Below are 19,470 nucleotides of genomic sequence, written 5' to 3'. Positions count from 1 at the left end.
CAGCTTCATTCTTGTAAGATTATAACTAAGAGTAAAGGGAAAACAAATATTCCCTGCAATACAACTTTATTCTTGTAATATTGCAACTTTTACAATGCTTTATCTTGAAAAAGTAAGACTTAATTCTCACAGGATGTATATTTTTTCCCCAAAAATCACACTTTACCTCAAAAACCCCTCATCATTTTATCCCACATTGTTCTCACAAGATTGCGCCTATTTTCTTGAAAAAAAGACAACAGTTTTCTCCAAAATACAGCTTTTTCTCCCCAAAAAACTGCTACTCTTTTAACATTGCCTTTTATCTTTTAAAAAACAACTTTTTTTTCATCTCTTTTTTGTCTTTTTTCTGTCGCAACGATCTAACATTTTGTCACGAAAAACATCTGAATTTAATCGCACTATTACTACTTAAAAAAAAGTAAAAATTCCTGAATTTTTATTTCAAAGAAAAATGACTTTATTTCCCTAATATTACACATTTGTATTTACTAAATATGACTTTATTCATGTAATATTCTGACTTTTATCTTGGGAAAATGCGGCTTTATTTTCATTTAATTACAACATTTTATCTGCCAAAATAAATTCAAACTTTAACCTCCAAAGATTCTGACTTTTTATCTCAAAAATACAACTTTATTCTTGCAGGAATAATATTTTACTTTTTCTCACATCTGGAAAGTATTCAAAGGGCTTCACATTTCCCCCATATTTAGTGTTTTATGTGTTAAAAATTAGCAGAAATTTTCCCCCAAATTTTTTAAAATGTTGTCATTAGGAAATGTTTTGTGTAGCAAAAAATACATTGATTTCATTTTGAAATAAGGCTGTAACGTAACAAATTGCGGAAAAGGTGAAGTGTTGTGCATACTTTTCCCCAGATCCATTGTAACTTGTCAGCCATACAATAAAATAAAGAAAAAAGGTTATTAAGGACACATTTAGTCTGACTGTGCCAATCATTGAGCAAGGTGCGGACACACACACACACAAACACACACACACACACACACACAAGTTGCAGATAAAAGGTCGGCTGTGGGAGCTGCTTGCTCAGCCACCGCTGGACCACAACAGACAAGATGGACTGGTTGTTTTCGGCCACGACGTGGACTCTCCTGGCGCTCCTCGTCACGCTCTTTGTCATGTAAGTGACACGCACACTTGGGCAAATGTTTTTATACTCGGCCCACCTTTGATTTGTAAAACGGACAGCTCTTTTTTTTTTTTTTTTTTTTATAGATGAGGAACAAATGGAAAAGTTCAAATGTGTATGTTTATTTCAATACTATGTCATGACTTACAATAAATGAAGTGAAAAATTATCTCATGAGATAAATATATAAAAAGTTAAAATAAATACCCCTGAGGGCTGTATCGCGAAGAGCGAAACTCTGTGGAAAATTGAGGGCCATTGTAACTGCATTGGAAAGAAAAAAAAGATTTTCATTCCCAAAAAATCTTGAATAAGTGGGGATATACTGCCAATAAGCGTTTTCCATGAAAAATGGCGGTTGGTCCCGCCCCCACCCTTTATAAAGAGAAATGAGCCAAAACAATCTGTGAATAGGTGAATCTGCAGCTGCCGAGCCGTGAACATGCGTGGGTCCACTGTACATCAATTTCAATGAACCCCTTTCAGGAAAAATTGGCTGAATAAAACCTTTTTTTTTTCTTTTAACAATAAAATAATTCATGGTCTTTTTTCTAACCCATTTTAAATGAATTTAATAACTAACCCGTTAACTGTTAAACGTATAGATTGACATTTTTTGTATCAAAATGAATGCAAGATATTTGCCATCCATGTTGTTTGTTGTTGTTGTTGTTGTTGTTGTTCAGCTATGGCTACTGGCCCTACAACACGTTTAAAAAACTGGGCATCCCCGGCCCCACGCCGGTGCTCTTCTTCGGAAACATGCTCAACTACAGGAAGGTAGGAAGGGTCTCATTCTCATAAGATGATGTGGACTGTCCACCTCGGGGGGAAAAAAAAATAATCTATTTTCGTAAGACTACTTTTTTCCTTGACAAAATACCACTTACATGTATCTTGGACTATTAGGACTTTTTATTTGATATGATACAATATCTTATCTTATGAGATTATTGTTGTCGATCTCAAAATATTAAGGCTTTTTATCTTGACAAGATACGACTAAAGTCTCGTTAGATGATGACTTTTGTATCTAAAAAAATGTATTCTGATGACTTTATCTAGAAAAATACAACCTTTCTCGTAAGATTACTGTTTTCTTAAATACAATATGTATCTAAAAAAATACACGATTCTTATAAGATTACAAATGTTTATGGATGAAAACCTTAAAATAGAGTATGACTTTATTCTTAAGATTATGACACCAAAAGGTACAAGGCTTTATTCTCATGATTTCCTTTTTTTTCCCTTCAAAAATCTGACTTTATTCTTGTAAAATGAGTACTTTTGTCCCCTCAATAAAATATGACATGTCTTGAAATATTATGACTTACTGTATTATCTTGAGAAAAATATGACTTCAGTCTCGGAAGAGGACTTTTGTATTTAAAAAAAGACCACTTTATTTTCATAACTTTATCAAGAAAAATATGACTTTGCTCATACGATACTGTTTTCTTAAATGTACAACTTTTTATATTGAAAAATATGACTGTATTCGTCCTCAAAAATATATACCTTAAAGAATATCCAACTTAATTTAATTGATTACATTTTTTATAAAGAAAAAATACTTTCTTGTAAGATTACTACTTTATCATGAAAAAAAAATTCTCTCAGTAAAAATAACCTTCTCCATGCAAATATCTAAAATTAAGATTTTAAAAATATACAGCTTTTATCAAAAAGACACCCAAGAAGGTCTTGGGTGTCTCCAAAAATGACGTTATTTAGAATCCCTTATTTAAAAAATTAATAATAATCTGCGACTTTCTCAGTGAAAAAACCTCCCCTTGTTTTCTGTGAAAAAATACACCTAAAATGATTTTTTATGAATTTATGAATACACCCTAGGCATAATTTATGGTACTTAATTTTTCTTAAAGGTCTTTAAACACATTTGAACATATATAGTGAGAGACCAAGCTCAATGGATAATGCAAAGTTGATGTACAAACATTATAATAAAAGAGTACAAAATGTAATAACACTTACCAAAACAAATCGACAAAATACCAAGACAACGAAAACTAATCTGCAATATAGCAGGGGTTTACTGTATTTACAAGAATTAAATTTCAATATCTTTTCATTTTATTAATACTTTTGTACACTGATTTGCCTTGGATAAATCACTTGATTGAACTACCTGTAAAGGTTAGGCAGGTTTTGAAAGCTCAAAGATCATTATAAATATTTACTCAGTAGCGAGGACTGTCCAAAGTCTGGGTTGGGCGCCATATCCAAGCTGCATATTGTTTATTGGCGTCATTATTAAGGAATGAATTGTCCTTTATCTAAATTCATGAATTCACATCCTTATTTTTTCAATATTTTTTTTTTTTTTTGTAACTCAACTGTCTTTAAAGACGTTTCCCTCCACGTGTTTGTCCGTTTCCAGGGTTTTATTCACTTCGACGCAGAATGCCACAAGAAATACGGCAAAACATGGGGGTGCGTGCGCAACACAGATCATGACAGTAGAATTCATTTTTTTTTTTTTTTCGGTTTATGAAGAAAAGTGTTATGCTTTTCTTCCATGTTTAGCATCTTCGACGGCCGGCAGCCTGTTCTGTGCATCATGGATCCCGCCATGATCAAGACGGTGCTCGTCAAGGAGTGTTACTCTCTCTTCACCAACCGCAGAGTAAGTGAACACACGCACACACACACACACACACACACACACACACACAAAGGCATGAACGCATGCAGGCAAGCAACATTTTTTCTACGCTCACATTCCGTGACAAACACTCAAATGGTTTCGCAATTTAATGTCCCCCATCTGTCGAGTATACATGCTGCAAAGTAGATAGCAAGCAGACAAAATGTTATCTTTGAACGACTTCTGCAAATGGACCCCAAAATGTACTTTTCGAAGCAAAATGGCCTACTTCCTGTAACTTTTTAGGAATGTGTTCTTGAGACTTTTTGTGGGTTTACTCATGATGGACATTTGTACCAAATTTCATGTTATGTCAAACTGGCGATGTGGGCAGAATTTTCAATTGAGGAACCACTGGCAAAATTTCCAAAATGCGCCTAAAATGGCTGCTTTGAAACTAAATTGCAGATTTTGACTTTTTGCCAATGGCTGACATGTCGACCAATTTTCTCTCCTTTTGTGTTGTAGAACTTCCGCCTGAATGGTCCGCTTTACGACGCCGTGAGTATCGCAGAAGATGAAGACTGGAAGAGGATCCGAAGCATCCTCTCGCCTTCGTTCACCTCCGGACGACTCAAAGAGGCACTGCCGTTGTTGCACCTCTCCGTCTTTATAGCCGTCGTTTTTTGTGTGTGTAAAAGTGTACGTTTGTGGGGTTTTTTTTTTTTTTTTTTTGTGAGTTTGTTTTTGTTGTTGTGTGTGCGTAATGGTTGTCACGAAATGGATGGAGACGGGACCCAAGAGGAGGCGGAGGCTGAGAGGTTGTGATTAACAGTTTATTGTAAGGGAAAATGAGGATGGTGCTTAGGATGCGCTGGCAGGTTGTTGAGGCAGAGAATACGTGACAGGCAGTGACGGGGACGGGCGGGCTGGCTTGACAGCGAGGTGCCAGAAATCCACTTGATGAGGGACACGGAGGATACGCTGAGGACAAGGAAGAACATGAAGGTCAGAACGACGACAAGGAATTGAGTAGGCTTACTTGGAGACTGGGGAGCCATTTTACCGCTTGGAAGCTTCAATACTCTGGCGAACGTTTCCGGGATCTGGCAGGCTTTTATGCAGGCGGTAACGAGGGCTGATTGGTGACAGGTGCACGGCCGAGGAAGGTGCTGGAAAGAGAGAGAGAGAGAGAGAGAGAGAGAGGGGACGGGAGAAAGAGGGCGAGAGGGTGCAAGGCGCCACCCAGGCTCCAACCATAGTACAGCAGGGCGGCTCATGACAAAGGTCACAATCTTTTGTGTGCATTTGTTGGTTTAACCTGTGTGCATGTGAGTGTGTTTTTATTTGTCAAATGCCTGTGTATAAGCGCCTTTTTGTGTGTTAGTGTCAGGTGCATGTTTTTGTTTTGTTGTATGTGTGTTTTTGTGTGCATGTGTTGGTTTAACGTGCGTGTGTGTGTGTGTGTGTGTGCGTGTGCACGCATGAACATTTTTGTGAATGTTGATTGTATGTGTGTAAAGTTGCATGTTTTGGATATGTTCTGCATATGTCTGTTTGTAGCCTATATTGGTTTTCGATAAAAGCGTAATTAATTTGGAAAAGGAATACGTCGGACAGTAAACGCCTGCATTTACTTCTAGTGTAATTCGATGTACGTCGAAGGTTACAATCAAACTATCTTTGTCTCGTACAGGGCGCCACGTCTCTTTTTATAGTCATAAATTTTAGGAAAAGTGACAAAAAACCTCAATCACTCTCGATATTTTAGAAGGCACGCTACATTAACAGGAATAAAAGTTCTCGATTCAAGCGGTCAACTGTTTCGGACTCAAACATACACAATATACACGGGAAGTGGAATTTTAGAGAAGATTTAATGAAAACTACAGGAGAATTCAGGGACAAATGAAAAGGGATTTTACTACAAAAATGACTGACAAACGTACGTAAGGAACAAGATATAGGTTGAATGACTGAACTTGTAAGCGTGTAATGAGTTGAATCAGGGGGTAATCATGTTCCATTCTTCAACAGTCATCAATCACTTCCTTCCCCCAATCATGCTGTGCAACGCATGAGGAGACTTGCAATCAGTTTATGGCTCAGATGATATAAACCAGGATTCCTGTGTCAAACAAACCAGCTGTTTGAGGTTCAGGAAGCAGGAACGCAAAGGTTATCAACTCTTGGGGGTTGCCGTTGACAACTGTTCCATGGGGCGTATTCTCTACATTTGTGTGTGCGTGCGTGTCTTTTTGTGTGTCAAGGTGCGTGTTTGTGTTTTATAGTGTGTTTTTTGTGTGTGTGTGTGTGCATTTGTCTGTGTTGGTTTAACTTGTGTCCGCGTATACTTGTGTGTTTTTTGTGATGCGTTTTTTTGTGTGTGTTTTTAGCGCTTGTTTTCTTGGTTTAACGTGTGCATGTGTGGTCTCAGATGTTTGTCATCATGAAGCGTCACTCTGCCAACCTGGTGAGCAGCATGAAGAAGAAGGCAGACCCCAACCAAGCTCTGGACATCAAGGAGTGAGTTTGCATCATTACACTCCCTCCTCATCACGGTGGTGAATGATGAAGAGCACAAGATGCACTCGCTCCTCAGGTTCTTCGGCTCGTACAGCATGGACGTGGTGACCAGCACAGCCTTCAGCGTGGACATTGACTCCATCAACAACCCCTCCGACCCGTTTGTAACCAACATCAAAAAGATGCTCAAGTTTGACATTTTCAACATGCTATTCCTCATCATAGGTGACTGAAAAAGTTTTCAAAATTAAAAGTTTTAAAATGTAAAAGTTTTGAAAAGTGAAGGGCTTGAGTAGTTATATAGAAGTTTTCTTTTAGGTTTTTGGATTTGATCTCAGTTTTTGTATGAGAATCTTATAGGTGTAGAATTTGTCTGTAAAATCCTGTAACACCATTTTCAAAAAGTTGAGGTGAATACCTAAAACCCAGTGTTTTAGGTTTTTATAAAAATATATAAAAATGTGTAGAATTTTGAGGGGAAAACTGAATTTAATCAATTTTGGAACTTTTTTTTAGATGAAAGGGTGGAGTATTTTTGCACAAGTCTTCTTTTAAATTTTAGTTTTTATAAAATTTACAAAAATGCATGTGTAAAATTTTAAGGGAAAAAAATTAACATACTGTAACGAAATCTTGAAAAAGTGATTTGTAGTAGTAAAATGTTCAAACTATCATTTTCAGCAAGCCGCAGCATACACCGTCGCACAGGGAGTCTGCTAACCTGTTTTTGGGGTTTGGTCATGTGACGTACGCAACCATCGCGGGGGTAGTTGTGATGTTAATTTCGGTCCCCAGCAGAGGGTGATATTGCCCAAAATGGTGGCCCCGAGCTGGATGGAGACTGATTAATGATTCTGTGAAAGTCTTACTCCACGAATGCAATATTAACCAGAAGACCATGTTTTCATTAGTGGTAGCACATACAATGTATGCTTGAAAAAAAGTGGGTTTATTTCCCCTTGAACGGCTGTGGAAAATTCCAACTTTTTAAAACTTTTCCAGATGATTATTTTTTTAAATATATAAATAGAAACTTAGTTTTTTGGTGCATCTCCAGTCTTCTTCCCCTTCCTGGGTCCATTCTTCGAGAAGATGGAGTTCTCCTTCTTCCCGACCTCGGTCTTCGACTTCTTCTACTCCTCGTTGCAGAAGATCAAATCCACCCGTGAGAGCAGTGGACGAGGGGTACGGTGTTGAGTACAGGAGTACAGTGTTGAGCCAGGGGTACGGTGGTGAGAGAATGATCTCTTTATAATATGTTCTCAGAATCGTGTGGATTTCCTGCAGTTAATGATTGACTCACAGAAGAATGACAAGTCCGTTGAAGCGGACAAGAAAAAAGGTATATGTTTGTGTATAACGTAAGGTGGAACATGTAAATATTGAATAACAGTGGGCTTGGAATTTACCCTTGGGGGACCTCACGTGTTAGGTCCTTCCTCTGAAATGCAAATCCCAAATACACACGAAAATAATACTAGAAATAGAACTAGAGAATAAATATAAAAAGTTTACAACTGGGTCTGTTAAACCGAACTATCATTTAAATCATTCTCATAAGATTTTATCACCAACTGTGTCAAAAGCGGCACTGAGGTCAAGGAATACGACAATGGAGTCCGTGTTTGTGTATAGGCCATTCACAACTTTGATGAGTGTTGTGAGTGATTATTTCTAGTCCTTGTGTTTATTTCTGTTCTACAAGGTGGCAGTTATCATTCATAACAATCACAGGGCCCGTCCTGCCCAATGCTCACACAGGCATGCTTGCATGGAATTGTATTTTGACTGCGGGGATTACTTCTGGGCATCGTTTCGGCAGGTCTGAACGACCACGAGATTCTCTCTCAAGCAATGATTTTCATCTTCGCTGGCTATGAGACCACCAGCAGCTCTCTCGGCTTCCTGGCACACAACTTGGCCACAAACCATCACGTCATGAAGAAGCTGCAGGACGAGGTGGACGTCACCTTCCCCAACAAGGTACACACAGGACTAAAAGTACTAGTGGTAAAATAAACAACATATCAATGTGAACGCATACAGAGATGTATAAGAGGAGGGAGGGTCTATCAATTCTCGCAACAACACATTTTATCGGTTCTATTTTCGTGAATGGCGTAAACCCTGCGCACTGAGCGTGGAGGCGAGGTTAGATCCGCTGTTGGTAATTTTGTGGACCAGCGCAGGCCAGCGGATCTAAAAGAGTGAGGTCTGTGCCGCTGTGGGAGTGATCACAGCCAACTTCTTGTCCAATTAAAGCGTCTCCTCCTCTTTTTCTTTTCCTTTCGGCTCGTCCCGTTAGGGGTCGCCACAGCGTGTCATCCTTTTCCATGTAAGCCTATCTCCTGCATCCTCCTCTCTAACACCAACTTCCCCCATGTCTTCCCTCACTACATCCATCAACCTTCTCTTTGGTCTTCCTCTAGCTCTCTTGCCTGGCCTGCCTGCCTCCAAAACATCTAACCTTGGTGGTCCCTCTGATGAGCTCATTTCTAATTTTATCCAACCTGGTCACTCCTAGAGAGAACCTCAACATCCTTCATTTCCGCCACCTCCAGCTCTGCTTCCTGTTGTCTCTTCAGTGCTACTGTCGCTAATCCGTACATCATGGCTGGCCTCACCACTGTTTTCTGCTCTCCTGTACACACAATATATCAACCTTTCTCCTCATTATCATGTCAACCAACTCCTGATATTTTCCTGTCATAGTCCCAACATTCAAAGTCCCCACATTCAATTGCAGGCTCTGTGCTTTCCTCTTCTCTTTCTGCCTAAGCAAAATTAATAAATTCCTATATTGTACTTGTTTAACACAAGCAAAAACATAATTCATTTAACAATAGCAAAAATCTATATGATTTATTGCATTTTTATATCGAGATATTTTCTTGTTTTGTGTCTTTATATATTCGTATGACATCTTTCTAGGTCACTGATGGTGTAGGGGTACACTCGCCTGACTTTGGTGCAGGCAGCGTGGGTTCAGTTCACACTCAGTGACAGTGTGAATGTGAGTGCGAATGGTTGTCCGTGTCTATATGTGCCCTGTGACTGACTGGCGACCAGTTCAGGGTGTAGTCCGCCTTTCGCCCAAAGTCAGCTGGGATAGGCTCCAGCGTCCCGCGACCCTAACCAGGATAAGCGGTGTTGAAAATGGATGGATGGATGACATCTTTTTCGCTTGACAAAGAACTGGATAGCACAACCCAAAACAATTTGTTTGGATGATAATGTCGTAATAATAATGCATTTTATATGTAACTTGTTTTCACTTCTCTACTTTATGAGGTGATAAATGTTCATTTGTCAACCGCTTCTCTGTCCTCAAGTGACCGACACAATGAATGCACCTTTAATAGCTACCTCATATGTATGTGGTCACAATCGTACGAGAATAAATACATTTTTGGGGGCGATAAATTGTAATAGTCCTAGAATAAGTAATTATTTAAGTAATTATTTTGAAAAAGTTGCAATCTTATGAGAAGAGAGTTGTACTTTTTTTCGTTATCTTACAAAAATATCTTTTTTTTTCTTACAAGAACAGTCGTATTTTTTGAGTATATAGGTATATATTCTGGCGAAAAATCGTAGTATCTAATCTAACATTTAAAAAATTCCTAATTGTACAGGACTAACATACAGTTAAGTTTTTTTTTTTAAGAGAACAAGTGGCACTCGTACGAGAAAAAGTTGTATTTTCTTTCACAGAAAAAAGTCAGAATCGAGTAAAAAGTCTGAATGTTACAAGAATGTTTGTCAAATGTTTATTTTTTGACAGGCTGTCATCCAGTACCAGGAGCTGATGGAGATGGAGTACCTGGACATGGTGATCAACGAGTCCCTTCGCATGTACCCCATCGTCCAGCGCTTGGAGCGTGTGGCCAAGGCCAGCATGGAGGTGAATGGCGTGGTGATCCCCAAAGGCATGGCGGTCACGGTGCCCACCTGGCCCCTGCACCGCGACGCCGACCTGTGGCCCGAACCCGACAAGTTCAAACCGGAGAGGTACTACCCAAAAAAAAAAAAAAAAAAATCAAGTCTTCATTCCTGAGAAGTAGAGGTAATACTAAGAAAACCACGTGGCAACAGGGGGGGGGGAAATGAACATTATGAGAATATCTCATTTAATATTTAATCTTAAAAATGTAAGTTGTATTTTTTGTGAAAAATAGGGAATTTATGAGAATAGTATTTTTTCCAAGAAAAAAAGAAAGCCAAAATCAAAAAAATAATACAGTTGTATTTTATTCAAGACAAAAGTCGTACAAGAACAAACTTGTATTTCATTTTTAATAAAAAGGTCCTAATCTTACAATAAAGACATTTTTGGGTGATAAAACATAACATGTAATTCATTTAATATTTAGTAGTAAAACTTGCTGGAGGTGGGGCTGGAAGGCGAGCACCTGGCGGGCGGGTCTGCACCCATGGGCACAGCTTGAAAGGGTAACGTGGGTCCCCCTTCCCATGGGCTCACCACCTGTGGGGGGGGGGCATACGGGTTGGGTGCAATGTGGTAATGCCGATACATTTTTAATTTTTTTTTATTTTTGGGGGGACGAGGGGGGAAATTGTGCAACTGATGCAGAGTCCACTCGCAATTTAGAGCAGTTTGAAATGACTGCGTGATTGGGAGGAACACCCCCACCCCCGATCATAACTCTAGCGGAGTTTTGTTATTGGACTTCTGTGCTCATCACGGATTGTCCATAAAGAACACCATTTGCCAGCATAAGGGTGTCCACATGTGCACTGGGCACCAGGACACCCTAAGCCGCAGTTCGATGATCGATTTAGAGAGAGAACTCGGTCATCCGGGAGGCGATCAGAGTAGAGCCGCTGCTCCTCCACATTGAGAGGAGCTAGGTGAGGAGGCTCGGGCATCTGATTAGGATGCCTCCTGGATGCCTCTCTGGTGAGGTGTTCTGGCCACGTCCCACCGGGAGGAGACCCCGGGGACAACCCAGGACACGCTGGAGAGACTATGTCTTCCGGCTGGCTTGGGAACACCTCGGGGTCTCCCCTGAAGAGCTAGATGAGGAGAGGAAAGTCTGCGCTTTCCTGCTAAAGCTACTGCCCCCACGACCTGACCCCGGATAAGTGGAAGAAAATGAATGGATGGATGGATAAAATGGATAAACGTACAAGAATAATACATTGGATATTGTATCTGTATCTTTATCTATTTATATAATATGCACTGTATATAAATATCATATTGTTTTTTAATATACATGGTACCATTTTTTTTTTATATAACTCTTACATATAACCGTTTATATCTAGCACATTTTAATGGGTGGCACAGTGAGCGACTGGTTAGCACATCTGCCTCACAGTTCTGAGGACCTCGGTTCAAATCTGACCTCGCCTGTGTGGAGTTTGCCTGTTCTCCCCGTGCCTGCGTGGGTTTTCTCCGGGTACTCCGGTTTCCTCCCACATCCCAAAAACATGCACGGTAGGTTAATTGAAGACTCTAAATTGCCCGTAGGTGTGAATGTGAGTGCGAATTGTTGTTGGTTTATATGTGGCCTGCGACTGGCTAGCAACCAGTTCAGGGTGTACCCCGCCTCTCCCCCGAAGATAGCTGGGACAGGCTCCAGTATCCTCGCGACCATAGTGAGGATAAGTGGTTCGGAAAATGAATCAATCAATCAATCAATTGTAATGTTTCTGTAATTAGTAATTGTTCATAACCTTGGTATAATAGTTTATCATATAATTATCGATATTATTCACATCTGTATATTTTGAAAGGACAGTATAAGTACCTTTTTTACTTAGTTTTTTTTTTTTTTTTTTGGGGGGATAAGCTCCAGCAGCCCGCGACCTAGTGAGGATAAGCGATTAAGAAAATGGATGGATGGATGCTTACATGTTTGAAATAAAGTTGCATTTTATGTCAATTTAAAAATGTGAATCTTACAACAATATAATTTTTCTCAAGAGAAAAAGTTGTATTCAGACAAGGATCAAGTTTTTTTTTTTTTATTAAAGAGCCAATCTTACAAGAACAAATGAATATGTTTTCAAGACAAAAAATCTTGACTTATAAGAATAGTCATATTATATGTCAATAAATAGCAACATTGTGAGAAGAGTCAGAATTTTTTTGTCATAATCTAATGAAAATAATTTTTTGGGAGATAAACTGAAATATTAAGAGAAGTGAAAAAAAAGGGGAATCACAGGAGAATTAAGTTTTTTGTTGTTGTCATGATCTCATGAGAACAAATTTGTATTTTTCTGGTCGTAATTGTAAAATGGTCAAAATCTTTTCATGAAAAAAAATTGCAATATTACAGGAATAACGTTGTAATAATACAAGAATAAAGTCATAATAATAGGAGAAAAAGATGTATTGTAATGAGAGTAAAGAAGTAATATTCAGAGAGGTGTGTGTGTGTGTGTGTGTGTGTGTGTGTGTGTGTGTGTGTTTTCAGGTTCAGTAAGCAAAACAAAGAGTCTTTTGACCCGTACGTGTATTTGCCATTTGGAGCAGGCCCTCGCAACTGCATCGGGATGCGCTTTGCTCTGGTCAGCATGAAGTTGGCCATAGTGGAGATCCTGCAACGGTACAACTTTTGCGTGTGTGACGAGACCGAGGTGAGAACGTGGCTTTATCGCCGCTACATTATGCTTTTCTGTGGATGCATTCAATGGGTTACTAAGCTGGACAACTACGGTACTCTGTAACATTCTCGCAATATTACGAAAATAATGGGAAATTACGAGAATGAAGTTGAAAGATTTTCTTGAAGAAAAAAAATTGAAATCTCACAAATCCTTTTTTTCTCCAAGAAAAAGTAGTAATCATACAAGAATAAGTATGCATTTGCCATCGATAAAACATATACATTTTTAAATATTTAATTAAAAATGTTATTTTTCATGAAATCTTTCATTTTTTTTCCTGTTTACAGGATTTCTGACTCGTTATTAAACCTTTTTTCACGTAATTCAAGATTTTAGTCTTGTAATTCAAACTTTTGTTTTCTTCTTCTTCTTTTTAGCGTGGCCGTTCAGCATTTTTATTTATTTATTTTTGAGAAAAATGCCGTTTTGACAGTTAAACGACAGTGCCATCTGTTTTATGATGCGGGGCATGTTCACAGCGATTAGCTCTGGAGCAATAATCCGTTCCAAATGTAGAATCAGAGTGATGCAGAGGTTTATCTTTTGCTTTTATTTTTTTGTCAGTCCAAAGCTCAAAATGTCAACATCCACTGACACCTGCATTGTTACTTTTCATATCATTAATTTTTCCACCAGGTGCCCATCGAGATGGACGTGCAGGGCTTGCTGATGCCCAAGCGACCAATCAAACTGAAGTTGGAGCTGCGGTCGTGAAGCTAAAGAAGCAGGAAATGAAACGGCGAAAATGCTCGCTGCGCTTGCACACTATATTTAAAATAGAGAATATGATCAGAAAAATATAATAGAAAACTCCAAATTGTGGACAACGATGCATATAAATGGGCCAATGTGACAGAGTCATCAGTTTAATAAGGCACCCTTGTAAAAAGGAAAAAAACGGAAAAGGTAGTTGTCGCACATTTTGAAGGTCGTCCCACCAAAACAATTCTAAAATCTACGCATGATAAACATGCTGGATGGCTGAATTTTCAATTTAGGGACCTTTGAAAATGGCCAAAATGCCCCTTAAATGGCTGCTGCGAACCAAAATCGCAGAATTTCCATGTGTTTCGTGACATGGATTTTTGAGACTTTTTATGTCTATCACAATAGACATTCCCACCGAATTTCATGTTGTTATGGGAAACAGGCTTTGAAAAAAAAAAAAAACAATACAAGAATAATAACAAATCTTCAACAACAATAAATAGATGGAAAAAAATACTCTCTAGCGATGTATTTGCACAGAATACTGGTATATGTGACCTTCCAGCACAAACAGAAGTTGCACAGTTGTGTTTTGAGCTTGACTCCGTTAAGCACTGACTATGAGAAAAAGATAGATTTTCTGATGGGATTCAAGCATCAGAAAAATAAGTAAAGATCACTTCCCAGTTGGAATCAAAGATAATTTATTGCCTTAATGCCTCGTGAAAAAAAACAACAACGAAAAACTTTTATTGAGAGGGTATAGCGAAATCGCCAAGAAAAAAATCAGACATTGACGAGAAGTCAATGACACTAACTGGCTGCTGTCGCGCGCAACATAAGGAAAAGCGTCTGGTATCAACAGAAAGCTTGGGTTTCTCTGCACTCGCGGATTTAATTCAAATGTACATCGCTACACGTATGAACCAACAAGAGGCTGTAATACAGTCAACATTCATGTTGCTAGGCTAACGCTGAAACACCACTTCCGAATTTTAAACGGACATATCTTCACCAAACGTTACCCAATTATCACAATATATCTATCATTGGGAAGCACGTGTAATGTCTTTCAGAATTTTTTTATAGCTCAAAACACGGCCGTGTGACTCCTGATCGGTTTCGTGCTGGAGGGTCACATAGCAAAAAAATAAAGAAATCAACAAAATACCAAAACTTGTAGAAAATACATTCGGAAAACCACACAAATATTGGACCAAATCCAAAAATATTTGAGTTAGGGTTAACATTTTAGGAGCAAGGCAATCTTGTAAAATATATGTCAAAAAAAATTACAAAAAGTTATTTCAGTTGCGAGACAACCCTTATTCGGTAGCAGTAAAGGTGTGGCGTTTTGCTGCATGCTTTGAATGGGAAAACTAGCACCATCTGGTGGAAGAATAGACAAATTTGAAAACCATAGTCTGAATGCAAAAATAATTGTTAGTTGAGGTTAAATTAAATGAACGATCAAAAATGACATTTTTAGTGGGGCTTTTTTTTTTGTCACTAGGAATGTCTTTTTTTTTTGGTGCCATTTTCAGCTAAAACACAGGTGGCATTTGTCTTTAGTGGTTAAGTAACACTTTTACATTCCCTTCATATATAACAAATAACAAATTAACCAAGCTGCATTATAGAACTAAACAAAAGTAAAACTATAGAATGGACCAAAAGTAAAATACAGTAAAATGACTCACACTTTGACGACTAAAGGCACAGCGCGAGAACAGGACTGTTTGCAGAGCAATAGTGTCACCCAGTGGCGTTCTGTAAGTACTACTGGGATGAAAAAGTGTATTTGCGTTTGCATGTTGTTTGACTGTTGAGGTATATATTTTATTTTAACACCTTTTGAGGTGTTCCACTGTATTTTTTTTATTTAGGTATGTCAGTCATCTCTGAAATTTAGTGACTGTTTTTATTATTTCTCTTTTATTCCTGTTTCATTAACTTACCATGAACAATATTAAAAGCAACTAAAGAAAAAAACAATCACTACAACACCGGTCTGGTTTTATGTGTGCTTACTTCTAAAAGTACATTGCAAAATACCCTCAATCTAAGAGTCCCATTGTGAAATTAATACCTTAAACACCATTATTATCTTTGTAAAGGCAGAGGTTTTAAACAAATCAAACCTGCGGCCCATCATGAAATTATAAAAACAGGACATCAAATTTTGCCCCACATGCTATGTCTAAAATGTACCCTTTGCAACTAGACCAGAAAATGTAATCAATATTCAAAAATATATTATAAAAAAACACAAATATAAGCCAAAGCTTATTACACTAAATGAAAAAAAATCCCAAAATGCATATACAAATATTAGGAACCGCCCGCCCCCCCCCAAAATAATTAAATAAATAAATTAGCCCCTCCCACATAAAAAACATTTTAAAAAATGATGTATGAAAAATACAAAGGTATTTAACAAGAAATACAAAGATGAAAAATCTAAAAACATGAAAAAAAAAGACTAAACTAAAAAATACACAAATATTCAACAGAAAATATGCAAATACTTGATAGAAAAATACACAAATTTCAGGAATGCCTTCCGCAAACAAATTGACAAAAGTTTTAAACATTTTTCAAAAATACAAAATATTAAACGAAAATACACAAATATTAAAACGAAAATGCACAAATGGAGAAATACAAAACTAGAACTGGGCAAGAAAAAATAGACGAATATTTGGTATACAGAAACATCGGAAAAAGTTAACTCAACACCTCAGTGTACCGAATGACGTGTCCCTCCAACAGCACCCTCACGTGGCAAATCCGCGTCATCCCTCCAGATCCTGATCCTTCCATCAGCATGTGTAGACTCCATGTCTCCGCGTTTTGGGGCCTTCTTGTTCTTTCCATGTTTATAAACAGAAGAGAGATAACAAAAAGAAAGAGAGGGGGAAAAAAAAAACTAGATGGGGGCGGGGCCAAGCAGCTTCTTTTGCACACGCCACATGTTCTGGGTGTTGTGATTGGATGAAAGCCAACGTGTACACTTTCTTTTTTTTACAAGCTTGTACAACAGAACAAGAGTGACAATGTGGTGACTAGTTAGTTACTCTGTCAGTATTATGCAACGCTCACTTCCTGCAATGTGGCGTCAGTGAGTGAAAGCTTAGTGCCTGTCTGATTCTGATTCTGACCCCCCCCCCCCACACACACACACATTTAAACAAGCATTTGGCTCGAAAATGCAATTTTATCTGCTTTACAGATGGCATGTCTGTGATTTAAAAAATATTGGGGGGAAAAAAAAGAAAAATATTAAGCAAAAAAATACTTAAATGTTTGGATAAAAGACTAATTCAATGAAAAAAAGACCAAATTAGAAGAATTATGAAAAAAAAAACAGATGAAGAATACACAAACAAACATAGTTGACAAATACAGAAAAATACATTGGAAAAATATATTTATAAATATGAACAGAATCATGTATGCAATTAATACAAAATACAAAATAACTGATATAACTTAAAATTAGGGGAAAAAACAATTGAGAAAGTTTAAATATTACTTCGAAAATACACAAATATCAGAAAAAAGACATTAGCGCAAAAAAATACAAACAGAAAAAAATACAAAACTGATGAAAAAACAGACAAATCTCAAAGAAAAACTGAAAATATTAGTTGGAATATACAAAAACAAATTAACAAAAATACAAGGATTTTAGAAATAAATTAACTGAAAATATAACATGACAAATACATAAATGTTGGGAAAAATAGGCATATTTGCCCCCCCAAAAGTAATATATATATGTATATATATATATATATATATGGAATAGGATTTGATTATATTACCCAAAAAAAAATACACAATTATATTACAAAAAATACACAAATACACTATATTGCCAAAAGTATTCGCTCACCTGCCTTGACTCACATAGGAACCTAAGTGACATCCCATTGCTAATCTCTTCTGGGAAGGCTTTCAACAAGGTTTAGGAGTGTGTTATGGGAATTTTTGACCATTCTTCCAGAAGCGCACTGGGCAGCTGCTGCCATGTAAGGTGCTGCTATGCCCGTTGGGAGCAATTAACGGTTCAGTGTCTTGCCGAAGGACACTCGACAGCGGACAGTTGGAACCAGGATTCGAATCTTCAGTCGTTGGATACCCTCTCTATCAACTGACCCACACCTGCCCCTAGTTAAGTGAGGCTACATTCAAATATTGCAGGCAGTTTTAAAACTGCAAATGTCCCTTTAAATGCAAAGTGTATGATGATGCCGAATTAACATGAGTTTGAATGTGATTGGTTAATTCTGAACACAGCCACATTCCTGTTAGAAGTGGGTGTGCACCCTTGTGCAACCACATTATCTGGGTTGTTTATGTTTACTTTCACTCTCGAAATGTTTTTTTTTTTTCTTCAAATTCAATTGAGATGTGCAGGTTATAGGTCACATTAATGGTGAAAAAAAAGCTTGGAAATAACTTATCATGGTGTCATTATTTTACATCACAAAAACGACATTTGAACAGGGGCGTATATATTTGATATCAACTGCACAATATATGATGCTGCCTACAAATATCTTCATCATTTGTCGTGTGATCCGTCATAAGATGTCCGAGTTACAGGACATGACCGTATTACAGACTGTGCTACAAAGTGACAACAAAGTCAGATATTACATGGAACGAGCCAAATGCATATATGCAATTACAAAATGTGACAATATTGTGTTAGGATCCCACAGGTCATTTCATGGCCCCATTAGGATAAAGTACGTATCGTAATATAACTCTGAGTGTGGTCCGCTAAGGGGGGCGCGGAGGTAGTGGGTTATTGGTTGTGCTCATAAGTTTACATACCCTGGCAGAATTTGTGAAATATATATATATATTTTTTTTAAATACGACTGATGACTGAACAACAACCGTCATTAATTTCTTCATGGTTATGTTTTGTTTGATGATAATGCTTTTCGGAATAGCTTGACAGTTTAAGTTGAAAGCTATTAAAATAAAATAAAATGTGTCTGGCCTTCCAGGTTTTCTTTAAAGAATTGTACCCATCTTACAAATTCTACCTGGGTAATCAAACATATTAGCACAACTGTGTGTTTTCTCATTTACTAAAAAAAAGTAGGGCAGTGAATTTCGAAATAAGAGCAAGTAAATAAAAATAAAGTATTACGTGTTCAAATAAAGTGCTTACGTTCAGAATAATTCTTTGAAAAAACTAACACAACACAGATAAATACTTCATGTTTTGATCATATGGGTAGAAGGAAAATCATGCATTTTAAAAATGCATTATACATTGGTAGAAAGGTTTTCCAGAATTTTGAGGTCAACTTTGGGGTGCGTATTATACATGGGTGCGCATTATACACGGGAAATTATGGCAATTCATGACCAACGATTTGGCCCTAAGATAACCCTACGATGCCAAAATGAAACGTCTAGCATGTTTGATTTTTTGGGAAATCCTCTGTGAAGTGTGACATATGAACGACAGCTCTCCGACAGCGCCCATTGACGTCGACCAAATAGGATTGCGTATTGTCACTGACGCATTCCCTCCCTTGCGCTCCATTGTCAAAATGTATTCACATGCACAAACCAAAATTATACTGAAGCTTAAGAGCATGATTTGACACAACGCTGGCATGTTTACGTGCAAATGTTAGTGCTAGCATTAGCTGGCTACTTAAAGTTATGTTGCCTGCTTGCGAGCCATATTAAAAGTACATGAACATATACCTTAAGCGCTCCTTGAACGGATAGCACCCAGTGACGACACCACACGTTACCCCCCTATTTTTGTTCTTTTTCTTCCAACACACAT

General features: G+C 37.8%; 1 protein-coding gene across 2 annotated transcripts; it reads left to right on the top strand.

The window, feature by feature from the left end:
* The first annotated feature begins 1,077 nt into the window (after positions 1–1,077).
* LOC133404349 (cytochrome P450 3A40-like) lies at positions 1,078–15,592 on the top strand. 2 transcript variants are annotated; one of them, XM_061680145.1, is made up of 13 exons: positions 1,078–1,150; positions 1,846–1,939; positions 3,564–3,616; positions 3,710–3,809; positions 4,299–4,412; positions 6,208–6,296; positions 6,373–6,521; positions 7,354–7,481; positions 7,563–7,638; positions 8,119–8,279; positions 10,081–10,307; positions 12,746–12,908; positions 13,575–15,592. In XM_061680145.1, exons 1-13 carry the CDS (start codon positions 1,086–1,088, stop codon positions 13,650–13,652), a joined length of 1,497 nt encoding a protein of 498 aa, XP_061536129.1. In that variant the 5' UTR covers positions 1,078–1,085; the 3' UTR covers positions 13,653–15,592. The 2 variants fall into 2 exon arrangements, with proteins under 2 accessions (XP_061536129.1, XP_061536128.1); XM_061680144.1 differs by lacking the exon at positions 13,575–15,592 and having other exon boundaries at positions 12,746–13,056.
* The last annotated feature ends 3,878 nt before the right edge of the window (positions 15,593–19,470 follow it).

This window comes from Phycodurus eques, chromosome 6, assembly GCF_024500275.1.
Source record: "Phycodurus eques isolate BA_2022a chromosome 6, UOR_Pequ_1.1, whole genome shotgun sequence".
In the NCBI taxonomy this organism is placed as follows: Eukaryota; Metazoa; Chordata; class Actinopteri; order Syngnathiformes; family Syngnathidae; genus Phycodurus; species Phycodurus eques.
Note: the sequence above shows the minus strand (reverse complement) of the source record. Positions and strands in the feature narration are given on the sequence as shown.

Bases quoted from the DNA above. Each gene is read 5' to 3' on its own strand.
- LOC133404349 (XM_061680144.1), top strand. From the start codon at position 1,086: ATGGACTGGTTGTTTTCGGCCACGACGTGGACTCTCCTGGCGCTCCTC. The intron at 6,297-6,372 runs GTGAGTTTGCAT...CTCGCTCCTCAG, and splicing joins CAAGCTCTGGACATCAAGGA to GTTCTTCGGCTCGTACAGCA. The intron at 8,280-10,080 runs GTACACACAGGA...ATTTTTTGACAG, and splicing joins ACGTCACCTTCCCCAACAAG to GCTGTCATCCAGTACCAGGA.